The sequence below is a fragment of the Pogona vitticeps genome, chromosome 13 (assembly GCF_051106095.1).
Source record: "Pogona vitticeps strain Pit_001003342236 chromosome 13, PviZW2.1, whole genome shotgun sequence".
Classification (NCBI taxonomy): domain Eukaryota; kingdom Metazoa; phylum Chordata; class Lepidosauria; order Squamata; family Agamidae; genus Pogona; species Pogona vitticeps.
In genome coordinates, this window is record NC_135795.1 from 13,398,293 (window position 1) to 13,421,566 (window position 23,274).

General features: G+C 41.6%; 1 protein-coding gene across 1 annotated transcript; it reads left to right on the forward strand.

Moving 5' to 3' along the window:
• Positions 1 to 1,214: 1,214 nt before the first annotated feature.
• Positions 1,215 to 22,215, forward strand: TMC7 (transmembrane channel like 7). Its single transcript, XM_020802978.3, has 16 exons — positions 1,215 to 1,373; positions 3,188 to 3,422; positions 3,720 to 3,868; positions 6,243 to 6,410; positions 6,814 to 6,899; positions 7,842 to 7,987; positions 9,630 to 9,777; positions 11,351 to 11,524; positions 13,067 to 13,221; positions 13,592 to 13,709; positions 14,555 to 14,652; positions 15,364 to 15,547; positions 18,047 to 18,177; positions 19,228 to 19,383; positions 20,060 to 20,138; positions 21,060 to 22,215. Exons 1-16 carry the CDS (start codon positions 1,319 to 1,321, stop codon positions 21,117 to 21,119), a joined length of 2,142 nt encoding a protein of 713 aa, XP_020658637.3. The 5' UTR covers positions 1,215 to 1,318; the 3' UTR covers positions 21,120 to 22,215.
• The last annotated feature ends 1,059 nt before the right edge of the window (positions 22,216 to 23,274 follow it).

The following is a 23,274-nucleotide window of genomic DNA, read 5'->3' on the forward strand; positions in this document are numbered from 1 at the left end:
AAATTAATGAGACTTATTAATTAAATTTCCCTTCTGTTTGGGACTAATAGATTCAGTCTACAATTTTAATAGCAACAACAACACGTGGAACCCTGAGTTAAACTTATTTGAAGTGAGATAAATTATATTATGTATATAATACAACAGCATCAACAATACTGTAACTATGTCTGAGGTTACAAGGTAAGTCAAATGAATACTGTACTGTAGTATTAAAAACATAATTTTAACAGCAGTAGGAACAAGTCCTATGGGCAGTTCAGATAAGGGTAAAAATAACAACTATTGTTGTCATGTGCCATCAAGTCACTTACAACCTATGGTGACTCTATGAATGAGTGATCCCGAAAGGCCCTGCCCTCAACAGCCCTGGTCAGCTTTTGAAGATTCAGCCCAGTGGCTTCCTTTAGGGAGTCTGCCCATCTCCTATTTGGTTTTCCTCTTTTCCTGCTGCTTTCAACTTTTCCCAGCATTATAGTATTTTTCAGAGAATAAGATCTTCTCATGATGTGTCCAAAGTAGGACAGCCCCAATTTCAGCATGTTTGCCTCCAGAGATCTTTCAGGCTTGATTTGATCTAAATGATTGATGTTTCTTCTACCAATTTTCAATCCTCCTTTCTCTCTACTAGCCCAACTCCCAGTATAATATGGATAATAATAAGATCCATAAAAAGCCACATGGGGTCCTTTTAAGGAGAAAAGTGGGGTAAAAATATTTTAAATAAATAACAATAAAAAATACGGGCATTGTGGCTGAAGTTATAAATTCCAAGAATAGTACATCATTTTGTATAATGAAAAGGGAATGATGCTGTTCTGTAACAAGAATAGGAATACACGTAGCCCATATTGGGAACCTTAACATTCTCTCAGCTGAAAATTGAGAACTGAAACGTCCTTATCAATGACTAGGGCTGTATAAGAAAATGCAAAACCGACCCAAAAAGAACCGTGGAAGGAAAACTTGGTTTTTGTTCTGATTCCTGTCATTATTCTATTAGTAATTAATCGCGACAATTCGATTTCCTTAAGAAAGGCACCCCCTGCGAGGGAAGGAGAGGCGGGAGCCCCCCAGACTGAGGGGCCTCCCTCTCGCCTGCCCGCGCGCTCGCTCCTCCCTCAGCCGGCCGAGGCCGCGCGCTCGCCTCCCATTGGCTCTTCCGCGGGGCCGGAAGCGGGCTCGGGGCGGGGCCACAGCAGCGGAGGCTCCTCCTCCTCCTCCTCTTCTTCCTCGGAGGGGGGAAAAGCGCGGATCCGACCCGCCGCCTCCCCTTCGACTGCGGGGGCGGCGGCCTCGGTTCCCTTCGCCGGCCAACATGAGCGAGCGGCGGGTCGTCGGGACCCAGAACAGCCCCGAAGGGAGTCACAACGGTGGGTGGTGAAGGGACGGAGGGAATGAGGCAGGCAGGGAAGGGGCTCTTCGCCCGGGAGGAAGTGCCTTGCGCAGCCGCGGGCTTTCCAACCCCCCCAACTGATTTCGACGTTCTGTTTACTCGGGTGTCAGCTGCTCTTCCCTCAATGCGGCTACTCCCAGGCAAGCCCCCAGGGAGATGATGGCTGCCCTCAAGCCGCTTCCAGTTTAGGGCGACCCTTTGAATGAATGGCCTCCGGCAGCCGTGGAGCATTTTAGAAGAGCCCTGTGGCCTTACAAGGACTCCAGGTCCCATCATCCCCAGCTGCCACAACTGCGGGGGTCCGCAGTGAGGACAGTGGTAGTGAAACGGGATCGGGAGAGCACAGCCGGAGCGTCCCAGCCTGGAGGCTTGGAAAATGGCCCAAAGCAAAACTGATTTTTTTGCTTTTATTTTATTTGTTGTGTCGGTTGTTGACAACTCTTTTTATGTTTTCAAGGATTTTTAAATAGCTTTAATTACATCCTTCTGTTTTCTTCCCTTCCTATCCCAATTTGCACTTTCATGTTTCTGCTTAGTGTCAGTGGCCAACAGTCCAGAAGAGGGGAAAACGCAGTGGAGGGAAAGATTTACAATTTACCTTCATCCTTGTGTTTCTTCAGAAAGGAAGCCAGGTTGGCTGACATCCCTTGGCTTTGAGTAGTGAGTCATAAGTAGAGTAGGCCCATTGAATCAGTGGGGATTTCGTGAGTCAAATTTTCTGTTAGTTCCATTGATTAAATGGGATTCCATTGGTTCTAGTTGTGACTTATTACTTAAGCAACAGGATTTCAGCCACTGAGTCCAAGAAGGTTTACTTTTGAGTCAGTGTCATTTTTTGAGCTGCTGCATCTTGAGATAACATCCTAAGTTTGGCTACTGAATAAAAAAACAGTTTTGCTGTCAGCAAACCTCTTTTAGGGCTGCCCTGCAGCTTTCCCACTGAAATCCGCTTTGTATTTAATCTGTGTCCTGCAGGTTTAAAGTTCTTTCATCAAGATAACATTATCACACAAAACTCTTGAAGTGTGTGGCATGTGTTATTATTAATTTTTGTTTGTAGCATCTTAAGGTGGACCTACAAACTGAAAGTATGTCCCAGATCCATAAACGGCTCCTAAAATTATGTCTTTATGTTTTGATATGACTGATTTGATAGGTCCCTACTGAATTGCACAGTACTGCCTAGAGTGGTCGAAATGACCACATAGGAGGGGAATGAATGAATGAATGAATGAATGAATGAATGAATGAATAAATAAATAAATAAATAAATAAATAAATAAATAAATAAATAAATAAATAAATAAATAAATAAAATACTCTACATGTCCACCATTATCAACTGTTCCACAAAACATGTTTAAAACTATGTTCTAATTTTTAAAATTAATTGCCGGTATTATAAAAGGAAAAAGAAGGCTGAACAAAGGATTGACTCATTATAGGAATCCACAGTTTTCAGTTTGTAAAACTTGAACTGCAAATGTGGAGTGCATTGATTCAAAGAGAAATGACTTGACAGCATGTGACAGTAGCAATAATGGTATTCATTTATTGTACTGAAGTAGCCCTTTGAAAAGGAAAAGAATAGGACAGTGTCTCTTGGGAGTTAAAATTAAAGCCTGATCTAAGCATGCTGTCATTGTAAGAAGAGTCCTGCTAATTCAGGTCTGTCGAACTTGTTAACTTGCTTCCACTTTTGAACAACTAAATGCAACTAAAAAGTCTAAACCTAAAATTCCAGATTATATTCATTAACTTTATTTTTTTCTCTCTCTCTCATTTAAATAGAGGTTTTTCTCCTTGACTCTCAGGATGTATCACCAACAGTTGCCTTTCTGCAAGAATTGCCCAGTTTCCAGTCAATGCTGAGGAGGAAAACATCAGCTGGAGGATCGCGGGACTACCATAGTTTAGCACAGTCAATTTCTGGAGACACCAGGCATTTCCTAGATGGGGAAGGATCCGGCTCTGTGCAACCGCTGAGAGAATATGCATTGCCTATTGCAGAGAAGAGACGTTTAAGGTTTGAATGGAAATCGCTGTATATCATTTAGTAGTACTGGGGTCAGTTTGTGGTTAAAAAAATCTTCCCTGTGTTCACATTCTCCACTTCTCAATGCATTTCCAATTATTTTTCATTAAATCTCTCACTCATCACAACTAATGAGGTGTTCCAAGAAAAGGAAAATGCAGGTTAGAATGAGCACGTATGAATATATTCTGCAACACGTGGTTGCTGCTTCCATTGTAGAGGTTTAGTTGACAGATAGCAGTGATCGATTGCTTTTTAATAGAACCTGTTTTTTTTTTACCTTACTAGGGACATCCAGGAAGCCAACATAAAATACCTCTCAATTTGGCAGCAGTGGAGGCAGACAAGTCGGAAATCACTGAGAAAAATTATAAAAGATACCAAAGAACTGTCTTCCTATCTGGAACTTTGGAGACATGATATCCACAGTGTTGAAGGTATTGTTTTTCTCCTTATTTGCAGGATTTGACCCTCCATGAGGCAGAGCCAGCCCTCTCAGCAGATCCTGTGAGAGTGGAGCAGCAGTAGGAGTTCCCACCTGTCCCTCCTGAGCCCCTCTCCCTTGCCATTCTTCTCTCTTGCAAGATAGAGCTCTCTGTGTGTGTGTCCCATAGCCATCCTGTACCTCTTACACTAGCCTGCTGTCTTCAAATATGGTGAAGGGCATTAGAGTCAGGAAGGCTCTGTGAAATGGAAAGTAGCAGCACCTTGTCCTTTGCCAACAAGCAGGAAGACATCTCAGGCTGGCTCTGCTCTTTTGGAAGGTTTGTTCATGTGCTGCCCATTCTGGGCAGGGGCTGGGAAATTTATTTTCACAAGTTCTTATTCTTTGTACATGGGTGTGTTCTGCAAACATATTTTTGGCTGTCCAAGAAACCAAATTTGTAGGGATGCTTGGCTGGTTCTCTGAGGCTGAAACTGAAGTGTGGCAAGGTGTCATGTGGAAAGCAGTTAAAATGCAGGCCAGGAGAACTGCCTGCCACACTAGTAGCCTGTTTACCTTGGAATATTTGCCTTGACGCCATCATGAAACTGTTTTTCATGGTGGAAGTGAATCTTGCAGAGGTTGCGGTTCATCTCACACCAACATATTCTCTTCTAATCTGAACAGCAAGTCTGGGCGTGAGGCAATTGGAGTTGAGTCTCTCTCCTTTTATTTGGCTCCAAAGAATTGGGCCGCAGAAGTATAACATTCAGATCCATAGCCACTGAGGGAAGAGGGTGGGTGTCAGCAGCACCCGAAGGTGTGTTTGACCCAAGTTCAAGGGTCTTCTTTGAGCTAGAGATGGGGGTAGTATAGGAATACGAATATCCTGCCACAGGTGGGGATTACAAGGGTCTGGCCCCACGGGGCCAGGCTGCCCACTCATAATTCCGCCACTGACACGAGCTCAACGGAGCCTTCCTATCGCTCTGTTGTCCGCAATGGCAATTTTTAGAGTATATATCTTAATTGTATTTTAATTGTTTTATATTTTTACTGTATTTTAATTGTTGTAAGCTGCCCAGAGACCTTTAGGTAGTGTGGGCGGCATATAAGGTAAATAAATAAATATATGGATTAGCCAGTCCTGGCAGAAGGTGGGATGACAAGTGATGACAAGGGATCACCACCTGTGGGGGGGTGTATTCGTAGACGAATATCCCCATCTCTCCTTTGAGTTCAAGAGCAGAATTCAATTAAAGACGTTTTAAGGGGATGTGGAAGAGGGACGTGGTGGCGCTGCAGGTTAAACCACAGAAACCTCTGTGCTGCAGGGTCAGAAGATCAGCCGTCGTAAGATCGAATCCACGCGACGGAGTGAGCACCCGTCGCTTGTCCCAGCTTCTGCCAACCTAGCAGTTTGAAAGCATGCAAATGCAAGTAGATAAATAGGTACCACCTCGGTGGGAAGGTCACAGCGTTCCGTGTCTAGTCGCACTGGCCATGTGACCACGGAAACTGTCTACGGACAAAATGCTGGCTCTATGGGTTGGAAAAGGGGATGAGCATCGCCCCCTAGAGTATGACATGACTGGACAAATTGTCAAGGGGAACCTTTACCACCTAAGGGGATGTGGAAGAACAAATAGTGAGACCAGAAATGGCAACATTTTCTTACTGAACAGTCTTACTGCCTGTAAGTAAGCCTTGGGAGAGGCGTTCCTGCATTTTTAGAATGGGAAAAATGTACAAAAGCTGGGGAGCTGCTGCAGAAGGGAAGAGGGCACGTCCAGTTGGGCAAGCCAGTCTGGCCGTGCAGGAGAGACCGATTCCTCCCCAGGGCTTGACGTTTCCTTACTGGTGATTTACAGACCTCTTAATACCTCTTGGGCCTGGAGCGAAAGCCCAAAAGGGAGAATGCAACTCATCCTCGTCCAGAGACCCAAAATGTGTCTATTCCATTTTTGTCCCACTTTTCTAAATGTTCCCCTCTTTTACTTAACTATTTCTGTGCTTCCTTCCTGCGTAAATGCTCAGCTCTCTTTACTGTAACATTTGCACAACACCTTTAAAAATCTGACTATAAAATCATGGCCCTAACCAGTCATAATGTTTTATGAAACATTTCAAAGCGGAACCTGAGGAGTAAAATAGGCAATACCTGGCACTTAAGAGGCAAAAGTCAGTGGGTATCAACTATCTGTGGGCTACATCCCAAAGGGAGGACATCGCCACGAAAAAGTCCGTCTGTCTGTATCTCTTCACATCCTCACTTTCAAGGTGACTTTTCCAGAGCACCTTACGTTAAAAGGCCCCATTATTTTGGTTTTTATATTGTCAGTTAATGTGTTCCTTGATAAATGGAATCTCCTGTTTTCTTTCCACAGGGAAATTTGGCACTGGGATCCAGTCCTACTTCTCCTTCCTTCGATTCCTCGTAATGCTGAACTTTGTGATCTTTCTCCTTGTCTTCAGCTTTATCACCCTTCCAAGCATTGTGTTCAGGCATGGAGTTGTGAATGGCAGCTATGTTAAAGTGCCTCTGGAAAAAATAGGTAGTTGCTTTCCCCTTCTAGCACAACCGGAATGATTCTTGCAGAAGTATTTCAAAGCACCTAGGAAGAGCCCTCCTTTTTGTCCACAAATGTAGCTCCTAGGAATTCCACTAAATTGGTGCATTCAGTGATTGGTGCATTCTCCACATGTTAAGTCAAACAATCAGTAATGGTTACCCTATGTGCTTTGTAACAGCCACTGAGATAAGTAGTAATTTCATAATCTGCTTTTTCCACACCCAATATTTGAGATGTATCTTCATGATTTCAAGGCTACCAGTTCTGCACAATCTTGCAGTGCCGTATCTGCAGAAATACAATGTAGAGCTGATGAGCAGTGTATGTAGTTCTTATAATTCCTATTGTTTTTAGTTATTGCTATATTCCAATCTGTTATCCACAGAGCCGCACTGCACAGTTTATCAAGTCACTGGTACCAAAGGACTTACTTACTTTTATAGTTATCTTATCGATCTCCTGTCTGGCACAGTAAGTAACTGAACATCTATTTTGCAATCTAAAAAAGCATGTTAAAAGTAACAAAAGATAGGGTTTCATAGAATGAAACATGTCTTTGGATGGCATGCATGATTTAATTCTTTGTCTTGAACATGTTTAGGATCCTTCCAGTTTATGTTAATTTACAGCAGGGACAGGCAATAGTAACTCCCATGCTACCTCCCCATTGGCTGTGTTGGCTAATGCTGGCAAAAGATGCAGTCTAGCAACATCTGGAAGGTCTAATCTTGCCCACCCCTGAATTAATCAGTTAAAAGATTTCTTAATACAGTGGTGCCTCACATAACGATGTTAATTGGTTCCATTAAAAACATCGTTATGTGAAAACATTGTTAAGCGAAACACCATTTCCCATAGGAATGCATTGAAAACCAGTTAATCCGTTCCAATAGGAGCCTATTCAATACATTTCAATGGTGAAAAAAAATCACCAAAAATTCAAAAAGACTCAGAACGAAGCCAAATTACTTTAACAAAGGTTTTATTAGGTGCACTAACGATTCCAAGCATTTAAAACATTTTTAAACATTTTAGAATATTTTTAAAATAGCGAAAACAGGGCTGTCAAAAAAAAAACGTTAAGCGAAACAGGGGACCTTAAACTGTCATTGTTAAGTGAAGCAAGGTCCCAAACATCGTTATTCAAAAATCCCCCATAGGAAACATTGTTAGGTGAGGCGGCAAAATTTCGAGCAAAGGCCATCGTTATGCAAATTCATCGTTGAGTGAGGCGCTCGTTAAGCGAGGCACCACTGTATGTCCAGAGGCATTATTTTGTTTTGCCGGAGTTCAGCACCAGTGGGTGACTTTTTAACTTTCATACCAGCTGTGTTTGTTCTGGCAGAGTCTTTCAAGCATGACTGTTTCCCATTGGTCTGTGTGTAGTAATTTGACCTTCCTTTGTGCTTGCAGGGTTTTCTTGAGAAGACAAGTCTTTTCTATGGCTACTACACAGTTGATACCATACATCTTGGCCACCTGAAATACCAAGTGCCACTTGCTTATTTGCTGACCACATTGGCTTACCTTTCACTGAGCTTTGTCTGGATTGTCAAGAGGTAAAGCTAGATTGAAATGTCAGGGCTTGGAAACTTGTGCAGTTTTTTTGGACTGTAACTGCCAAAATTCCCTAGCCAGCCTAGCCATGGCTGGAGGTTTTTGGGACTTCTTGTTCGAAAAGCAACTTTTCCAAGGTCAAGTCCTTTGTCACTAGGATTTTGCTTGCAATTTTTATGACTTTCATCTTGAGATAAGAAGTTAACAAAAAGTACTTATAATACCGTTGATTCTGAGATAGCTTTGGTCTTGTGATACAGTACGTTTCTGCTTTCTGACAGATACAACTTGCAGGATCTGAAACAAGTAATGTTTAGTTTTCCTTACGGTGAAAGGAGAAGAGTTGCCCAAGTTCTTTATCAACCCACACAAAATTCTACCCATTATGTAGAATTTTGAGGATGAATGTTACAGGATTGCTATGAAGTGAAACACTTGATTTGGTGGTGGCCTGAACATAGTGCATTCCTGTTTATATATCTAAAATACTTGTATACAACATCTCCCTGGAATATCGGCCAGGGTCAATCTGGATTTGAACACAGAGAGCTATACATACCTTTTTACTCAAACAAATAGAGATGAAGAACTGTGCCCCACTCCCCAATTGCTGGATTGCATCTCCTGTTATGACTTTCCATTGGCTTTGTCCATTGAAAGTTGGTGCAGAATTGTACTGCTACAGGTGGGGTATACCACCTGTAAGTAATGCTGTATAAGTCTCACTTACAGCTTTTTTTAAAAAAAATATAAACCATTTCCATTCCTTCCCTGAAGGTCTTGAAGCTCCCATGGAATCTTTCATCATTAAAAAGCTGTTGGTGGCAGGATGAATAAAAGTAAATGCTTTTTTAAAAAAATCAGATTGATTTAAATCATGAATTAAATTTTAACAATGATTTTTTATTTCAATAGTCAAAAACTCAGATTTTTTTAAAATTGTGATTTAAATTATTATCAATTTGATTTAAATTGCATCCACCCTGGTTTGGGACAAGATAGAATTCTTTAATTACAGAAGATAACTGTAGCCAGTGGAATGATTTTACCTTTGGAGGTTTCAAGCCAAGACCTCCCTCTCTCCTGTATCCCCCAATGGCTTCCTAATCTCTCTCTCTGTCTCTCTCTCTCACACACACACCACCCCACCCCACCCCACCCCACCCAAAAAATTGCTGCAGCTAGTGATGTCATCAGACTTACATGGCATAACTTCTGCAACTGGATTGCTGCCAGTGGAGTCAACATTACCACCAGCGTCACCATTTACATCCCAACTTTCCTCCAGTATTCATGGTTTTCTTCTCTTCTTTATCCTCCCAACAGCCTTAGGGCTGAGAGAGAGTCACTAGCCCAAGACTAGCCCAGTGAGATTCACGGTTCAGTAAGGACTTGAAGCTGGATCTCCAACATGCTAAGCACTGTACTATACTATTGACTGTTGGGGCTTTTGGCTTGAAGGCTGTGATCCTGTGCATGTTTACTTTGCAAGACGTCCCAAGAAATTTAGCCGGACTTATTTCTGAACACACATGTACAGCATCTGGCAATAAGGGGATATGCCATTCCACCTACTTATACAAAAATGAAAACCAATTGTTAGTTACGTATTTAATTTCATTAAAACTTTGGTGTCTTCACTAGAGCTGTCGAAGGCTTTAAGCAAAGCTTGGTGGGCAGTGAAGATAAGTTTCAGAGCTACTGCAACAAAATATTTGCCGGCTGGGATTTCTGTGTTATGGATATAAATGCTGCACGGCTGAAACACTGCAGTTTACAGTATGAACTTAAAGTGAGTATATACATCTATTCCTCTTTGTAATGTGCTAAACCATACAGTAAATTAAAATTCTAAGGAACCAACATTGCAAATGTATATAAAAGTAAACAAAGTAAATTAAAATAAACAGTGTTTTGGGCAAATCGTGGTAGCAGATAGAAGCTGGAGGAATGACTACTGTTGCTTGGCAGGCCCATTCATATCAACCACAGGTTAAGACTTACTCCTAGTTCAGGTTGCATAAGCTTGCAGTTTTTTAGTATAGCCTTTTACCTGACTCTTCAGAAGCTAATGGGCTGTATTTCCAGGAAAATGGAGAGGAGGATTGCAGTTGATACTGCTTTGAATTGATTTAACCTTATTGTTAGTATAATTATATTGGACATGCACTTGGTTCAACCGTTGGGCTAAGCAGTTTGTTGAGCAGAAGTCTTGATGTAACTATGGTTGCAGGGTTTTTTGCCCATCTAATAAATTACAGTAGACCCTCGACTTACAGACTTTTCGAGTTACAGACTTCTCTGGCTGCAAAATTTAGATTCGACTTGCAGCCAGAGAATCGACTTACAGACCAGAAAAAAACCAAAATGGAATAAAAATAGAATAAAAACCACTGGTTATGGGATTAATCGGTTTTCAGTGCATTGTAGGTCAATGGAGATTTCGACTTACAGACTTTTCAACTTGCAGCCACCATTCCAATACGGATTAATTCCTTAAGTAGAGGGTCCACTGTATTTGGTTCTTAGTATGTGGAGTTTTTTTGTTAGCTTTTTTCCCTCTCTAGTATTTTTCTGATTTTTTTTGGTTATGCTATGTGACTGAGAGCTTGTCTTAATTTAGGTAGGGAGACATCCTGGCACCTGGTGAATTTATCAGATGCCCTGTTTTTGACATTTCCACCTTAATGGGGACGGGGCCTTCTTGTTGATATAGGCTACCTCCCGATATCTTTGTGTTGCAATACCTGTAACAAACTGCACTACATTGCTTATGGTCTAGTTCCTTTTTGAACACGTTGTCTGTATCATTCTCCAGTTTTTAAAAAGTGCTGATTCAGTGGCCATGTTTTAGGAAAGTTGCCAGGGAGCAGAATATGTTAGATAAGATTTACGTAATTCCCTGAACAAACTCTACAGCATATTTTACAGGCAGGGTGAGGACACAGTGTCAGAGGGAGTACCAGGGGAGCTTTTACAGTTTTGCATCCAGGGCTGCTTGGAAGCTCAGTTCAGGTTTATATGTGTTTTGTCTCAAGATTTTTCTCAAACCCTATAAGAATACCAGAGAGGCTATAACTAAGCGTCCACCCTCCAAAGGTGTGAGACTCCATGTCCTAATCTTCACAGGCTGCAATGGGTATGCCGGCTGGGGTGATGGGATTGCTGGTGAAATGCACCTGATGGGTCACCAGATGGGAAGACCTGTTTTTAACATAATGTCCTTCAGCATCTTTCTGGTTTACTACCAAGAGATGAGTCAGATGCTTTGTATGTAAATATTATCCACAATATAGACTTCTTTGGGGGAATGGGGGTATGCCCGATATATTCTTAAATCAATGCATTATGTTCTGTTTCCACAGACTGATTTGGAGGAAGAAAGGCTGAGGCAGAAAGTCGCAGAGAGAACCACCAAAGAGAAAATACGCATCTATTGCTTGCGAATTTTCTTAAATGCCACCGTCATTGCCATTTTGTCAGCTTGCTTTTGTTCCATCTACAGAGCAACTGTTTATTCACAAGAAAACATTTCCAATGTAAGCGGCAAGCAGGTTTTGCTTATGACATGAGAGTCCACGTTTTGTCCAGGGAGCTCAAAGCACCGTTATCTAGTTTTCTCCCCACTCTAAGTGACTCTTCACCACACTTCTGGGGGGGCGAAGAGGAGGGTCTGGCCCAAGATCATCTAGTAAGCTTGATATTCCGGCAGGAATGAGCCTGATGTGCTCCAAATGTTTTGGACAACCCTTTTGGAGTCCCTGGCCTTTGGCTGTGGGAGTTGAGATGGGAGGAGATGGGGTCACAAAGGTCCATGAAAGTTTTAGATTGTGGGAAAGCTCTTCTAATCACTACACCATGCCAGTTTACAGACTGCTTCATGCAGCCCACTGAAGTAACCCTTTTACCTGCCATACCTAGTATTTTTAACTGCCACCAGTTTGTTGTAATGTGTTTGAAAAAGGAGAGTGATTCTTCTTCCTTCCCCCCCTTTTTTTTAGGGGAAAAGAGAGTTTAAATACCCTAAATAAATGTTAGCCGCCCAGAGTGGTAGAATATACCAAATGGGCGGGATATAAGTCGAACAAATAAATTAAAATAAAATAAAAATTAAAGGTAGCCAGTAATTTCATTAAAATACCGTATTTTTCCGGTCTAAAATCTTTAGACTAAAAATTGGGGGTCATCTTATACACTGAAGTAAGCTGCGGAGAGAACAAAAACAAGTGGAAGGGAAATCAGAGATCAAAGCAATTCTGCAGCGCTTTTATCCCTTTCCCCCTACACTTGCTAAGCCCCACTTAGATTTCTTAATTTTGGGTTAGAAAAGTGTGGGGGGTGTCTTATACATGGAAAAATATGGTATGTTTTTGGAATGTTTAATACAGGAAGGCTTTCAGCAGTAAAGTAGCCGAGGGGAAGAATAAAGAGTACAGAAAGGAGCAGTTTAGGAGATGGACACCTTCTCGCACAGGCAAAAGATGGAGAGTCTGGAAGATAGATCCACATGGCTGTAGTAAAACGTAGAGATGCATCACTATTCAATGAGAGCAGAGATGGATAACTTATGTTGTTTGTGGAGGAGGGTCAGTTCCTCCTATGAGCTGCTGTTGCCCCTTTGCCAAAATTCAGCATTAAACCTGGAAGTTTTAAAAGACATGTAGAGGTTTATCAGTACATCTGCATAGCACCGATTGCAATGATGGGAGCCCCAAAACCAGCCTGTAGAGATCACTTGGATGGATTACACCTGAGCTATTGCCACCTTTCTGAGCATGGGTTCCCTCATAAGTTTTTTTGCTTACATTTCCAATCAGCTCCAATCTTCATGGGCAATGAACCCCGAGTGATGGAGGTTGTAATTAGAAATGCCTGTAAGAACCCAGGTTGTAGAAAGCTGAGCAGCCCGGCAGAGAAGTACCTGGAAAGAACAGGAATTAAGAGACCTCTCTGTTCTACTGGGAAAGAATCAACCTGGACATTTGCAATAACATCTATAAGCTCAAGGCAGGCAAAAGGAAGAATTATCAACTAAATTGAGAGAGAAGGAAAGAATTATTATCTCTGTCTCGTATGTGCAGGACAACAAAGCCAGATTTGAAGATAACCTCTTGGTGCAGTATTTGCCTTCTATGGTGATCACAATGGCCAACTTTATTGCTCCCTTGTTTTTTTCACTGATCATTAAATTTGAAGACTATTCACCAGCCTTTGAAATCCGGTTAACACTGATGAGGTAAGAACCCTATCTTTCACTGTAGGTCTGTTGATTCTCTGATAGGATATGAAAGCAAGGGTTTCTCTGCTTTGGTGCACCACTGCTCCTTTGTTGTTTGTTGTTATTTTAATGGTGCTCTTGGATCTGTTTCGTCCCTGGCCAGTTCAGGCACACATTTCCCGCTTCTGCTTTAAAGCTTTGTATGCAGAGCAGTCTCAGTTGGCTTCTTCCCCATATCCTTTTTGTTGGAAAACTCTCAGGTGGTGTACTTTATCTATTTCATAGATGTCGCTTCCCTTCTGTAATGTTCTCTTTGTATTCCAAAATGCTCACGGTATCTAAATTATGCTATTCATTAGTGTTTCTCCCCAATATTTCCATTTTCAAGGTGTGTCTTTATGCGCTTGGCCAACATTGGCGTTCTCTTGTTCTCACTGTGGACTCGGATCAAGTCCTGCGCAGATGAAAAGTGCAAGGCCTGTGGATACAACTACAAGCTGTATCCTGTAAGTAATGTAAACCTGAAATCGTTTCTGGGTTACTCAGAACGTCTCTGGAAAAATTCAACAGCTGTTGGAAGAGAAGGAGCCCTTTGCAAGGGCTACCTCCCAAATGAGTGAGATGCTTTATATGTTCTGTAGTCTGGCCTGATCCTGCTGTTAGTGAGGTAATCTCCTTGTGTAGCAATCCTGAGAGGAGCGGAGGTGTGTCTCCAGCTCCCCATTAGTCTTCTACTTTACAGATTTATGAAGGAAAATAGAACTAACAGTCTATCTATTCATGGCTTTCATACATGAATTGAGGAGTGACGCCCTCTTCTCTTCATCACAGGCGGCAAAGCATCTTAGGTGAATCACATGCATTCACTCTTAAGAACTCAGTAAATAATAATTGTGTACCTGCAAGTCATTTCTGGTTTATGGTGACCCTTTTCAGGTTTTTCTAGGTGGAGAAAAGTCAGCAGTGGTTTACCCTTCCCTTCCTCTAGGGGGCACCCAAGGACTGTGCAGCTTGCCCAAGGCCACCCAGGCTGGCTTTACTCCCAGGAGGCACCGTGGGGAATTGAACCCCCAACCCCTGGCTCATTATCCAGATAAGAACACTGTAGGTGTTGTAAATTCTTTTTTGCAGAGTGAGGTGGAAGAGCGTGCTAATTTTGTGAATCCATTGTCAGGCTAGAGTCAGTGAAATCAGCGGAACAAATAAGTGTTTATTAGCACGTCCAATTCATTTGAACAAGTGTACCCTAATTGGAAAGAACATTGGATGCTTTTCTCTTCCAGAGAAAAGCAAAACTTTATTTCCTAAGTGCCTGGATTTATCTTGATAGTCTTGTTGTCTTTTCTTCCAGTGTTGGGAATCTCGAGTTGGTCAGGAAATGTATAAGCTGATGATTTTTGACTTCATCATAATTTTTGCTATCACTGTCTTTCTTGACTTTCCTAGAAAGTGAGTATAACATTCAGAGTCACTTCCTTTGTTTTTGAGATGAAACTGACTTTGAGACCGAAAGTACCTGTTTTCAGGTTTAAATTAAACACGTGCTCTCCGTGCTATCCAAACTGGCTTGTGGAAAGCTATTGTTAGTAAGAGCGGTTCAGAATGAAACTGTGACTTCACTCTTAGAGTGTAGGGTCAGCAAACCACACTCAGTCAGCTTTTAGTATAGCAAGGAGAACTATGGAGAGGTACCAGCTGCTAGAAGCATGAACAGCATAGCATAAAGGACCCTTGACCCAACCTGTTGTATGCTGTGCATCTTGTCGTCTGCCATACTGAAAGAGAAAGGCTCAGGACAGGAAGAGAAGAGGCAGAGTGTGGATAAGAGACAGGGAAGAGAATCTGACTCACAGATTGGCATTCAGAGAGACCTGTCTCCCCCTCCAGGTCTCCGGATAATACCCTAAAACAAGAGGCTAGTTATTAATCTTACCTAATCCAGAACACCCCAGATGTGTTAGATTTCCATTCTCATCCTCCACAGTCAACATGGGCTGTTGACTGGGAACAATGGGAGCTATAGTCCAGCCCACGGCATTTGGACTGCTAAATGCACTTCAAAATGTTCTTCTGTTCCTAAGAATTTGTTTCTCTAAATGAAAGGATTCCTTTAATATTGTTGCTGGACTTTAAAGCAGAGCCTTTTCCTTTTCTTCTTAGGTTGATGGTTACCCATTGCTCATTTAAGGCCTTCCGTTGGTGTGGACTGCAGGAGTTTGCCATCCCTGATAATGTACTGGAAATTGTTTATGGGCAAACCATTTGCTGGATTGGAACTTTCTATTGTCCGCTCCTCCCTGTGATTGCAACAATAAAGTATTTCCTTGTCTTTTACATTAAAAAGGTATGCGTTCTTTGTGCTTTACATTGTCTGGGTGTTATCAGTAACAGAGGTTTTAATAAAAGACCTTTTGGTCTGTACTTAATTGATAAAAACTTAACTCCCTAATGCAAGGAATCATTTAGGGAAGAGGTGCACCTTGTTTTTTCTTTATTTCTTCCAGTTCTGTCTTTGTACTTCTTCGAAATGTTCTGGTGAGTCCTACATACTGAAATTTAATAGTCACAATCACATAGAATGACAACCTCATACAATCAGAAGTGCCAGAATACACACAACTCACACATCAATAATTTTGAAGTGTTTCCAAACAAGCTACACTTGGAGGCTAGTTTTGAATTAAATTTTAAAGCTGTTTAATGAATTTTGGTTTATTGGAAATACTTTATCTTAGTACCCAATTTTTATGTAATAGGAAGCTCTCTTTAAATGCCAGATCTTGGCCTTTTCTATCTCTCATGAAGGAAAAGAAAAGCAACAGGAAAGGGGCTACCTAGCAGCGTGTGTGGCTTGTGTATATCTTGGCTTGTTAAGCCAGGATTGCAAATTTAGTGTGACCCGCGAACCCCATCAGTGTGGTGGAAACATCAAATGTACATTCCACTCTCACTTGACACATAGGAAAGAAAGTCTGCTTCAGGTGGGGTGGGCCACCGTGCATGCCTTCCTCTGTGTTAAAGTCCGGGTGCTCTTGTAGGTTCCAGTGGAGTGATGTCACCAATAAAAACACTTGCAAAGTCAGGAGGAAAGTATTTGTGATTCTCTTTTTAAGAGAGTTTTATGAATGGCAGAAGGATCTAAGAGCCTTTTCCAGAATTGTTAAATTTTCTAGAAGTTTGCACGTACTGGAGTGATGTTCTAGAGCAAATCATTAAACAGTTTGTTATTACTTAGAAATCAATGCTATCATCACTAAAAGTCGACACGGGTTTCTCAAAAACAAGTCATGCCAGACTAATTCTGATCTCTCTTTTTTTGATAGAGTTACAGGCTTGATAGATCATTGGTCCTTAACCTTTGTTACTCAGGTGTTTTTGAACTGCAACTCCCAGAAACCCCAGCCAGCACAGCTGATGGTGAAGGCTTCTGGGAGTTGCAGTCCAAAAACACCTGAGAAACCCAAGGTTAAGAACCAGTGTGATAGATGAAGGGAACGCTGTGGATATAGCATATCTTGATTTCAGTAAGGCCTTTGACAAAGTTCCTTGTGATGTTCTTGCAAGGAAGCTAGTAAAATGTGGGCTGGACAGTGCTACTGTTCAGTGGATCTGTACATCCTGGAGAGAGGTATCTAGTGGGGTGCCTCAGGGTTCTGTTCTGGGCCCTGTGCTATTCAACATCTTTATCAATGACTTGGATGAAGGAATAGAGATTATAGTGATTAAATTCGCAGATGATACCAAATTGGGAGGGGTTGTTAATTCCCCAGAGGACAGGATTAAAATTCAAAATAACCTTGACAGATTAGAATCTTGGGCCAAACTAACAAAATGAATATCGACAGGGAGATGTAAGGGATGTAAGGTCCTACACCTAGGCAGAAAAAATGAACTGCACAGATATAGGATGGAAGACACCTGGCTAGACAGCAGTACCTGTGAAAGGGATCTAGGAGTCTTGGTAGACCACAAACTGAACATGAGCCAGCAGTGTGATGCGGCTGCCAAGAAAGCCAATGCAATTCTTGGTTGCATCAATAGGAGTATAGTGTCTAGACCAAGGGAAGTGATAGTACTACTCTATTCTGCTTTGATCATATCTTACCTGGAGTATTGTGTTCCGTTCTGGGCACCTCAATTCAAGAAGGATGTTGACAGCCTGGAACGTGTTCAGAGGAGAGTGACCAAAATGGTCAAACGTCTGGAAGCCATGTTCTGTGAGGAGTGGCTTAGGGAGCTAGGAATGTTTAGCCTTACAAAAAGAAGGTTAAGAGGGGACATGATACAGTAGCCATGTTTAAATATTTGAAGGGAGGTCATGTCAAGGAAGGGACAGGTTTGTTTTCCACAGCTCCAGAAACTAGAACAAGAAGCAATGGCTTCAAACTACAGGATGAGATTCCACCTGAATCTCAGGAAGAACTTCCTGACAGCCAGAGCTGGTCGGCAGTGGAATAGGCTGCCACGGAGTGTGGTGGAGTCTCCTTCTTTGGAGATTTTTAAGCAGAGGTTGGATGGCCATCTGTCAGGAGTGCTTTGATGGAGTTCCTGCATGGCAGGGGGTTGGATTTGATGGCCCCTGTGGTCTCTTCCAACCCTATGATTCTATGATTCTGATTCTAGGTTCTCCAGGTTGGCCTCCTCCAAATGTCTTGGGAGCTAGGGACCTCTTGGGAAGCACAGAGGACCGGATTCAGCCTCAAGGCCTGAGTTTCTCCATTCTTGGATTACAGGGACTGGAGGGGGGTGGAAATAATAATAAGGAGCCATTCTCTTTCTTAACAAGCCGTCTCTCCAACGTTTATCTCACTTCATTTCAGGTGTCCTCTTTTCTTCTTTCCAGATAAGTCTGATGCATACGTGTAAGCCTTCAGCCCGTCCCTTCAGGGCCTCCAGCTCCAACTTTTTCTTCCTGGCTGTGCTTTTGATTGGCCTGATCCTAGCTTTCATCCCAGTGGGACTCAGCATGACACAGTAAGTTGCTCGTTTTGTAATCGTGCCATTTTTACTGTGAAACAGTGAATGATACCAGAAAGTGCTGCTGTATGCTAAGTGGTGGCCTGCCTTACACCCAGGGTGGGCCAAGTATGACCCTCCAGATGTTGCTGGGCTGCAACTCCCAACTTTCTTCAACAGCAGGTATGCTGACTAGGGCTGATGGGAGTTGTAGTCCAGCAGTATCTGGAAGACTGCAAATTTGCTTAAGGGGTAGAGGTTTTGTCTTAAAACCTGCCACTAGATGCAGTGGAGAATGCTATCCGACTGTCCGCCAGGAAAAGATTCATCTGCCAGAACACTTTGCTTTTGTCCGATGCAATGGGATGAACACCTTGTTCTTTCCCATCGCCAACAAAATGTTTTAAGGCGGTCCTGCTTTAGTCTTACTTAGTTTTACTGAAAGTATTTACTTTCCACCCCAGATCTAATCCAAACTTCCAGAGTTGTGCAAGTAAATGTTTCCTTAAGGAGGAAGTAGGTTGTAAGAATTACATTTTGCTTTGGAACTTTAGCTCTATCATTTATTTTTTTAGGCTGTTACTGCTACTGTTTTATTTCAGTGTGCTTAAGATACAAGCCTAAAGGACATCATATGTGTTCATTTTTTAGTTTAAAATCACAACAAAAATAATGTTTTTGAAAGACAAGAGGTCAAAAGCCTGGGAATATGAAAATGTCTTTGCCCAAAGAGATCATCAAAGGGACCAGTTTAGCCTTCCTAAAGTAAAAGTTCCACAGGCAGATAGTACCTCCACTGATAAAGCTCTTCCATGCTTTGTGGCTCATTTAATCTTAGGAGGTGAGAACAATACTGAGTCTGCCTCCATCTGATGCAACACCCCCCCCCCCGGTTATGTTTTGGACGACATCTCCATTACCCCTATTCTAGGTGGGGATTGGGAGACTCATAACAAGTCTAATCCATCTCAAGGACACCTGTTTTAGCATACGAACAGGTGGTTGCAGGAGATGTTGGTGTACAAGTAGAGTAACCTCCCTTTTTCTCCTCTCCCCCCACTTAAACAGCATTCCCTCCTCAAAAGCTTGTGGACCTTTTGTAAACTTCCAGCATTCTTGGGATATCCTTTATTACACCGCCGACCAGTTCCCATTCGTGTTGCAGAAGGTCCTGGATGGTGTTGGGTCAGAAGCTTTTGCAGTGCCTTTCTTTATGGTTATCTGGTGAGCGTTGCTTCAGCCTCCTTTGTCTCTTAGTTCATGTTGGCCCGTTGCAGATGACCGCCTTGTTTGAGGTGCTCTTAGCAAGCAACCGTGTTATCATGTGTCTTGTAAAGAGACCCAGCATGTGGGTGCAGGGAGTGAGGAAGGTTGCTTATCTAAATGTTAAATGTGCCTAATATTTAGTTGAAGTCATGAGACTTCAGCTGACTGCTGGGCAATCATTAATTAGAAACAATGTTGTAGAATAACATGTCTTAAGATGATAACTATAAAGAGCACATCTTGAGTTTGGAGTGTACCAAGGAGATAAGATCCATCGCCACAGCCAGGTCATGTACATAGAACCCAAAGCTAGCCAAATAATGTTGACATATGAAGCAGAAAATGCCACAAACACCTCTTCCCATCCCTCACAGTCAAAATAACAGCAAAACAGCAACAACAATGCTTAAATTCTCTCTTCACTCTCATGTCATCCAGCTGCATCACTGGGTCTAATGATCTGGTTGGCTTTACTGGGTTTAATGGGCTTGTGGCTAGTTTGGTAAAGTTGTTCCTGTGTTCAGTACTTTTCTATGTTTATTTTGAATCCTTACTATGATACAGATGTTTTCTGGATAGTGTGTTGTGCTTTTGTCCATATTAAGGTGTTCTTTGGTGTCTCCTTGTTTTACAGTCTTATTATGTTCTATCTCATTGCCTTGGCTGGAGCACACAAGCGAGTTGTCAATCAACTCAGGGAACAATTGGTCATGGTAAGTTCTAATCCAGTGACATCATTTTACCATTCCTTCCTCTCCTAATGCTACTAAAATGCAGTTACTCTTAAATCAGAAAATGCAAAAACAGAATTAATTGGCAGGTTTTTGTTCTTTTCTTTTTTGGGTAGGAGGAAATATTTTTCTGAATATTTGAAATTCTTCATTTTGTTCATACTTTCTTATTAACCCTGATGGCTACGAGAAGGTTTGGAGCTGTAAAGCTGAGTTATGGACAAAGCACTAGACTCTAGACAGTCTTCCTTGTAATCCAGCAAGGTAGAACTATTTACTTGGTGTCAAGCAGAAATTGCAGGCAAGAAATTTGGACTGTGGTAAAGATTAGCCTGCTGAATAGGTTTTGTTTTTGTGTGCGTTTTTTAAAGAAGAAAATAGAAACTGGTTGGTTGCACTTGGCTATCTGACATTGGCTGAGAGGATTTTAATCAGTTTCCTTGGTGCTTGTGGTTGCTGTTGTGACCAAAACATAATGTGTCAGATCAAGAGCTGCTGTATACAATTTCTGAAAATGTTTGTATACATTTCCTCAGATTCTGAAGCAATGTGCCTCTGATTACTGTGCTCAGTAATTACTCAGATTTTATATAATGAAAGACTCACTTTTGCCAAAATCCTGTTGAATATAACCTGCACAGTGGAAATGATGTCATTGTCTGCTGCAGACTGCCACTACTGAAAAGATTTTTTTTTCTTGATCTCGGGTTATACACAGCTTGTGGACACTGAGACAAAGATGCATGAGACAAAATTTTAAAAAGTAGTCTTTAATTAAGAGCAATCTGCTGCTGATTATGTCATTCCTGTTGCATGGGTAAAACCCACCCAACAGGATTTCAGCCTTTAGGCTTATATGCTTTGCTCACTGTGTTTTCTTCCCTTCTCTTGACTGCCTTTTAGGAGAGCCGTGACAAACTCTTCCTGATCAGGAAACTGACTGAAGCTCAGAGGCTTCGCTGATATAGTAGATCTTCCAGTCCCTGCTGTCTTCCTAACAGGGTGGATTAAAAAGCAGTGATTTTAAAAAAATCAAATTGATTTAATTCACAATTTAAATTAAAAGATCATTTTTTTATTTAAAATGTCAACAAATCTTATTTTTAAATCATTTTGATTTAAATCAAATCCATCCTGCTTCTTAACCATTTCTGGAACTACTTCTCCGAGGATCCCAATACAAATTTGCAGTTTCTTGAAACCTGAGAAAATAATTTGGGACCTCATCATTGCAAACTTAATGATGAACAGGCTTCGTTCGTGATAGATGTGGGCCTTGTTACTCAAATTTCATTCATATAATGTATTTTTTAACAGACTGTTCCATTTCATTGTTTTAGCTGATATGCATAAATGAGTTGTAGATCAACTTTCAGAATTATTTGTTATGTCAGGCTGTTCCACTTGTCATTAAGCATGCATGTAGTTTTTTTTTCCAGGACTTCTGTGGTTTTTGTTTTCATTTCTACAGAACTTAACATTTTTGCAAAAAATCTCTACTATAGTAGGGGTCTTTGTGATTTTATCCTCTATTGTTTACACTGTGAGTCTCTATATTTAAGGGTCTTTTAAAAAAACAGCACCTTAACTGAAACTGTTATGAACGATCACGTGGGAATATTATGCATATATTTTCTGGGCTAATAAGCTGGCCGTTAAATGATTCTCGCGTGTATCGTACCTCTCTGTTCTTCATGGGGACCACCAGTCTGGACCACATGGGACCAGTATACAACGGAATACTCCTCTTCACTGTGCTTTCTCAGACAGAGCATCTTCGTTAGTCTCTTGCAAGAGAAGATAAAGGAAAGTGCTGCTCTTGTTGTGCCTCCTACTAAATATCTGTAGATACTTACAATTTCTAGATTGAAACAAGTGATTTGGAGTTTGTTACATTTTTACAGTATTTTAGAAGATCTGTTAATCAGATCATTGTTGAATAAGCATTGCTTGGAATTGTCCAGAAATGTGCCCTTTGTGGTTGTAGAGGTGCATTTCAACACCACTAGACAATCACGATTTTCAGCTCATGCTATTTACTGTATTAAAACTGAAGGCAGAGTTTGTCTGATTTTTGGATGTTACTAAACAGACTCCTGCTTGTGACAACCCCAGACCTACTGGGATATGCCACAGTTTCACTAAGCTGCCACCAACCATTCCCTGTAAGGAGTCACACAGACCAGGAATGGATTTTTAACAAATAAAGGAATAAGGTTTATTTAAATAACACACAGGGAAAATAAAATGATCAAGTGGATAAGATACAGTAACGTGGCTTAGTCTCAATCATACATACACACAGTTTGGTTCACACAGAACACTTAACTTGAAGCACAGACCCTGAACCTATCAGTTCTGGCTAACCATACAGACACCTGAACCTATCAGGTTGGTACTGACTGACACACAGTAGTACCCTGTCTGACACACAGACTCCCACTCAAGCTTCTTCTCTCAGCTTCTCTCGGCTCTCCTAACTTCTCCACACAAGCTCCACATATATATACAGTACAGCCCCTCCTCCTGATGTCCCGCCTTCCACTCCCCATAGGATGGAACTTTCCCTCCAAACCCATGACAGACAGGTAACATCAGTGCTGTATGTAACACCTCCCCTCTTTATAAGTTGTTTTGTAGGGGGAAAGCTAAGGTGCTTTTCACCAAAAAACAACCTGGTTAAAACACACAAAAACAGTTATACATACAATATCATACTTACTTATACTTACACTCTAAGTTAAACATTTACCATTTACAATACATCAAGTTACCTTTATTGATACAAACCAACATGTTTAATAAACAAGTACATTTAACCTTTGGTCACCAAAATATATACATAGTCCATGTTTCTTTCGACGTCTTCATTCTTCAGGTCTTCTTGACAAGGCGTCAGCAACACAGTTCACTGACCCTCTGACCACCTTCACTTCAAAGTCATAGTCTTGCAGGTTTAAAGCCCACCTCATAAGTTTACTATTGTGGGTTTTCATTGTCTTTAACCATTGCAGTGGTGAATGGTCAGTGCAAAGAATAAAATGTCTTCCCCAGATGTAAGGCTTGGCCTTCTGGATCGCGTAGACTATGGCCAGGCACTCCTTCTCCACGGTTGCCA

Coding starts and splice junctions, on each gene's coding strand:
- TMC7 (XM_020802978.3), top strand. CDS start 1,319: ATGAGCGAGCGGCGGGTCGTCGGGACCCAGAACAGCCCCGAAGGGAGT. Junction 3,869..6,242: donor TGATATCCACAGTGTTGAAG/GTATTGTTTTTC, acceptor TTCTTTCCACAG/GGAAATTTGGCACTGGGATC. Junction 15,548..18,046: donor TTGTCTTTTACATTAAAAAG/GTATGCGTTCTT, acceptor TCTTCTTTCCAG/ATAAGTCTGATGCATACGTG.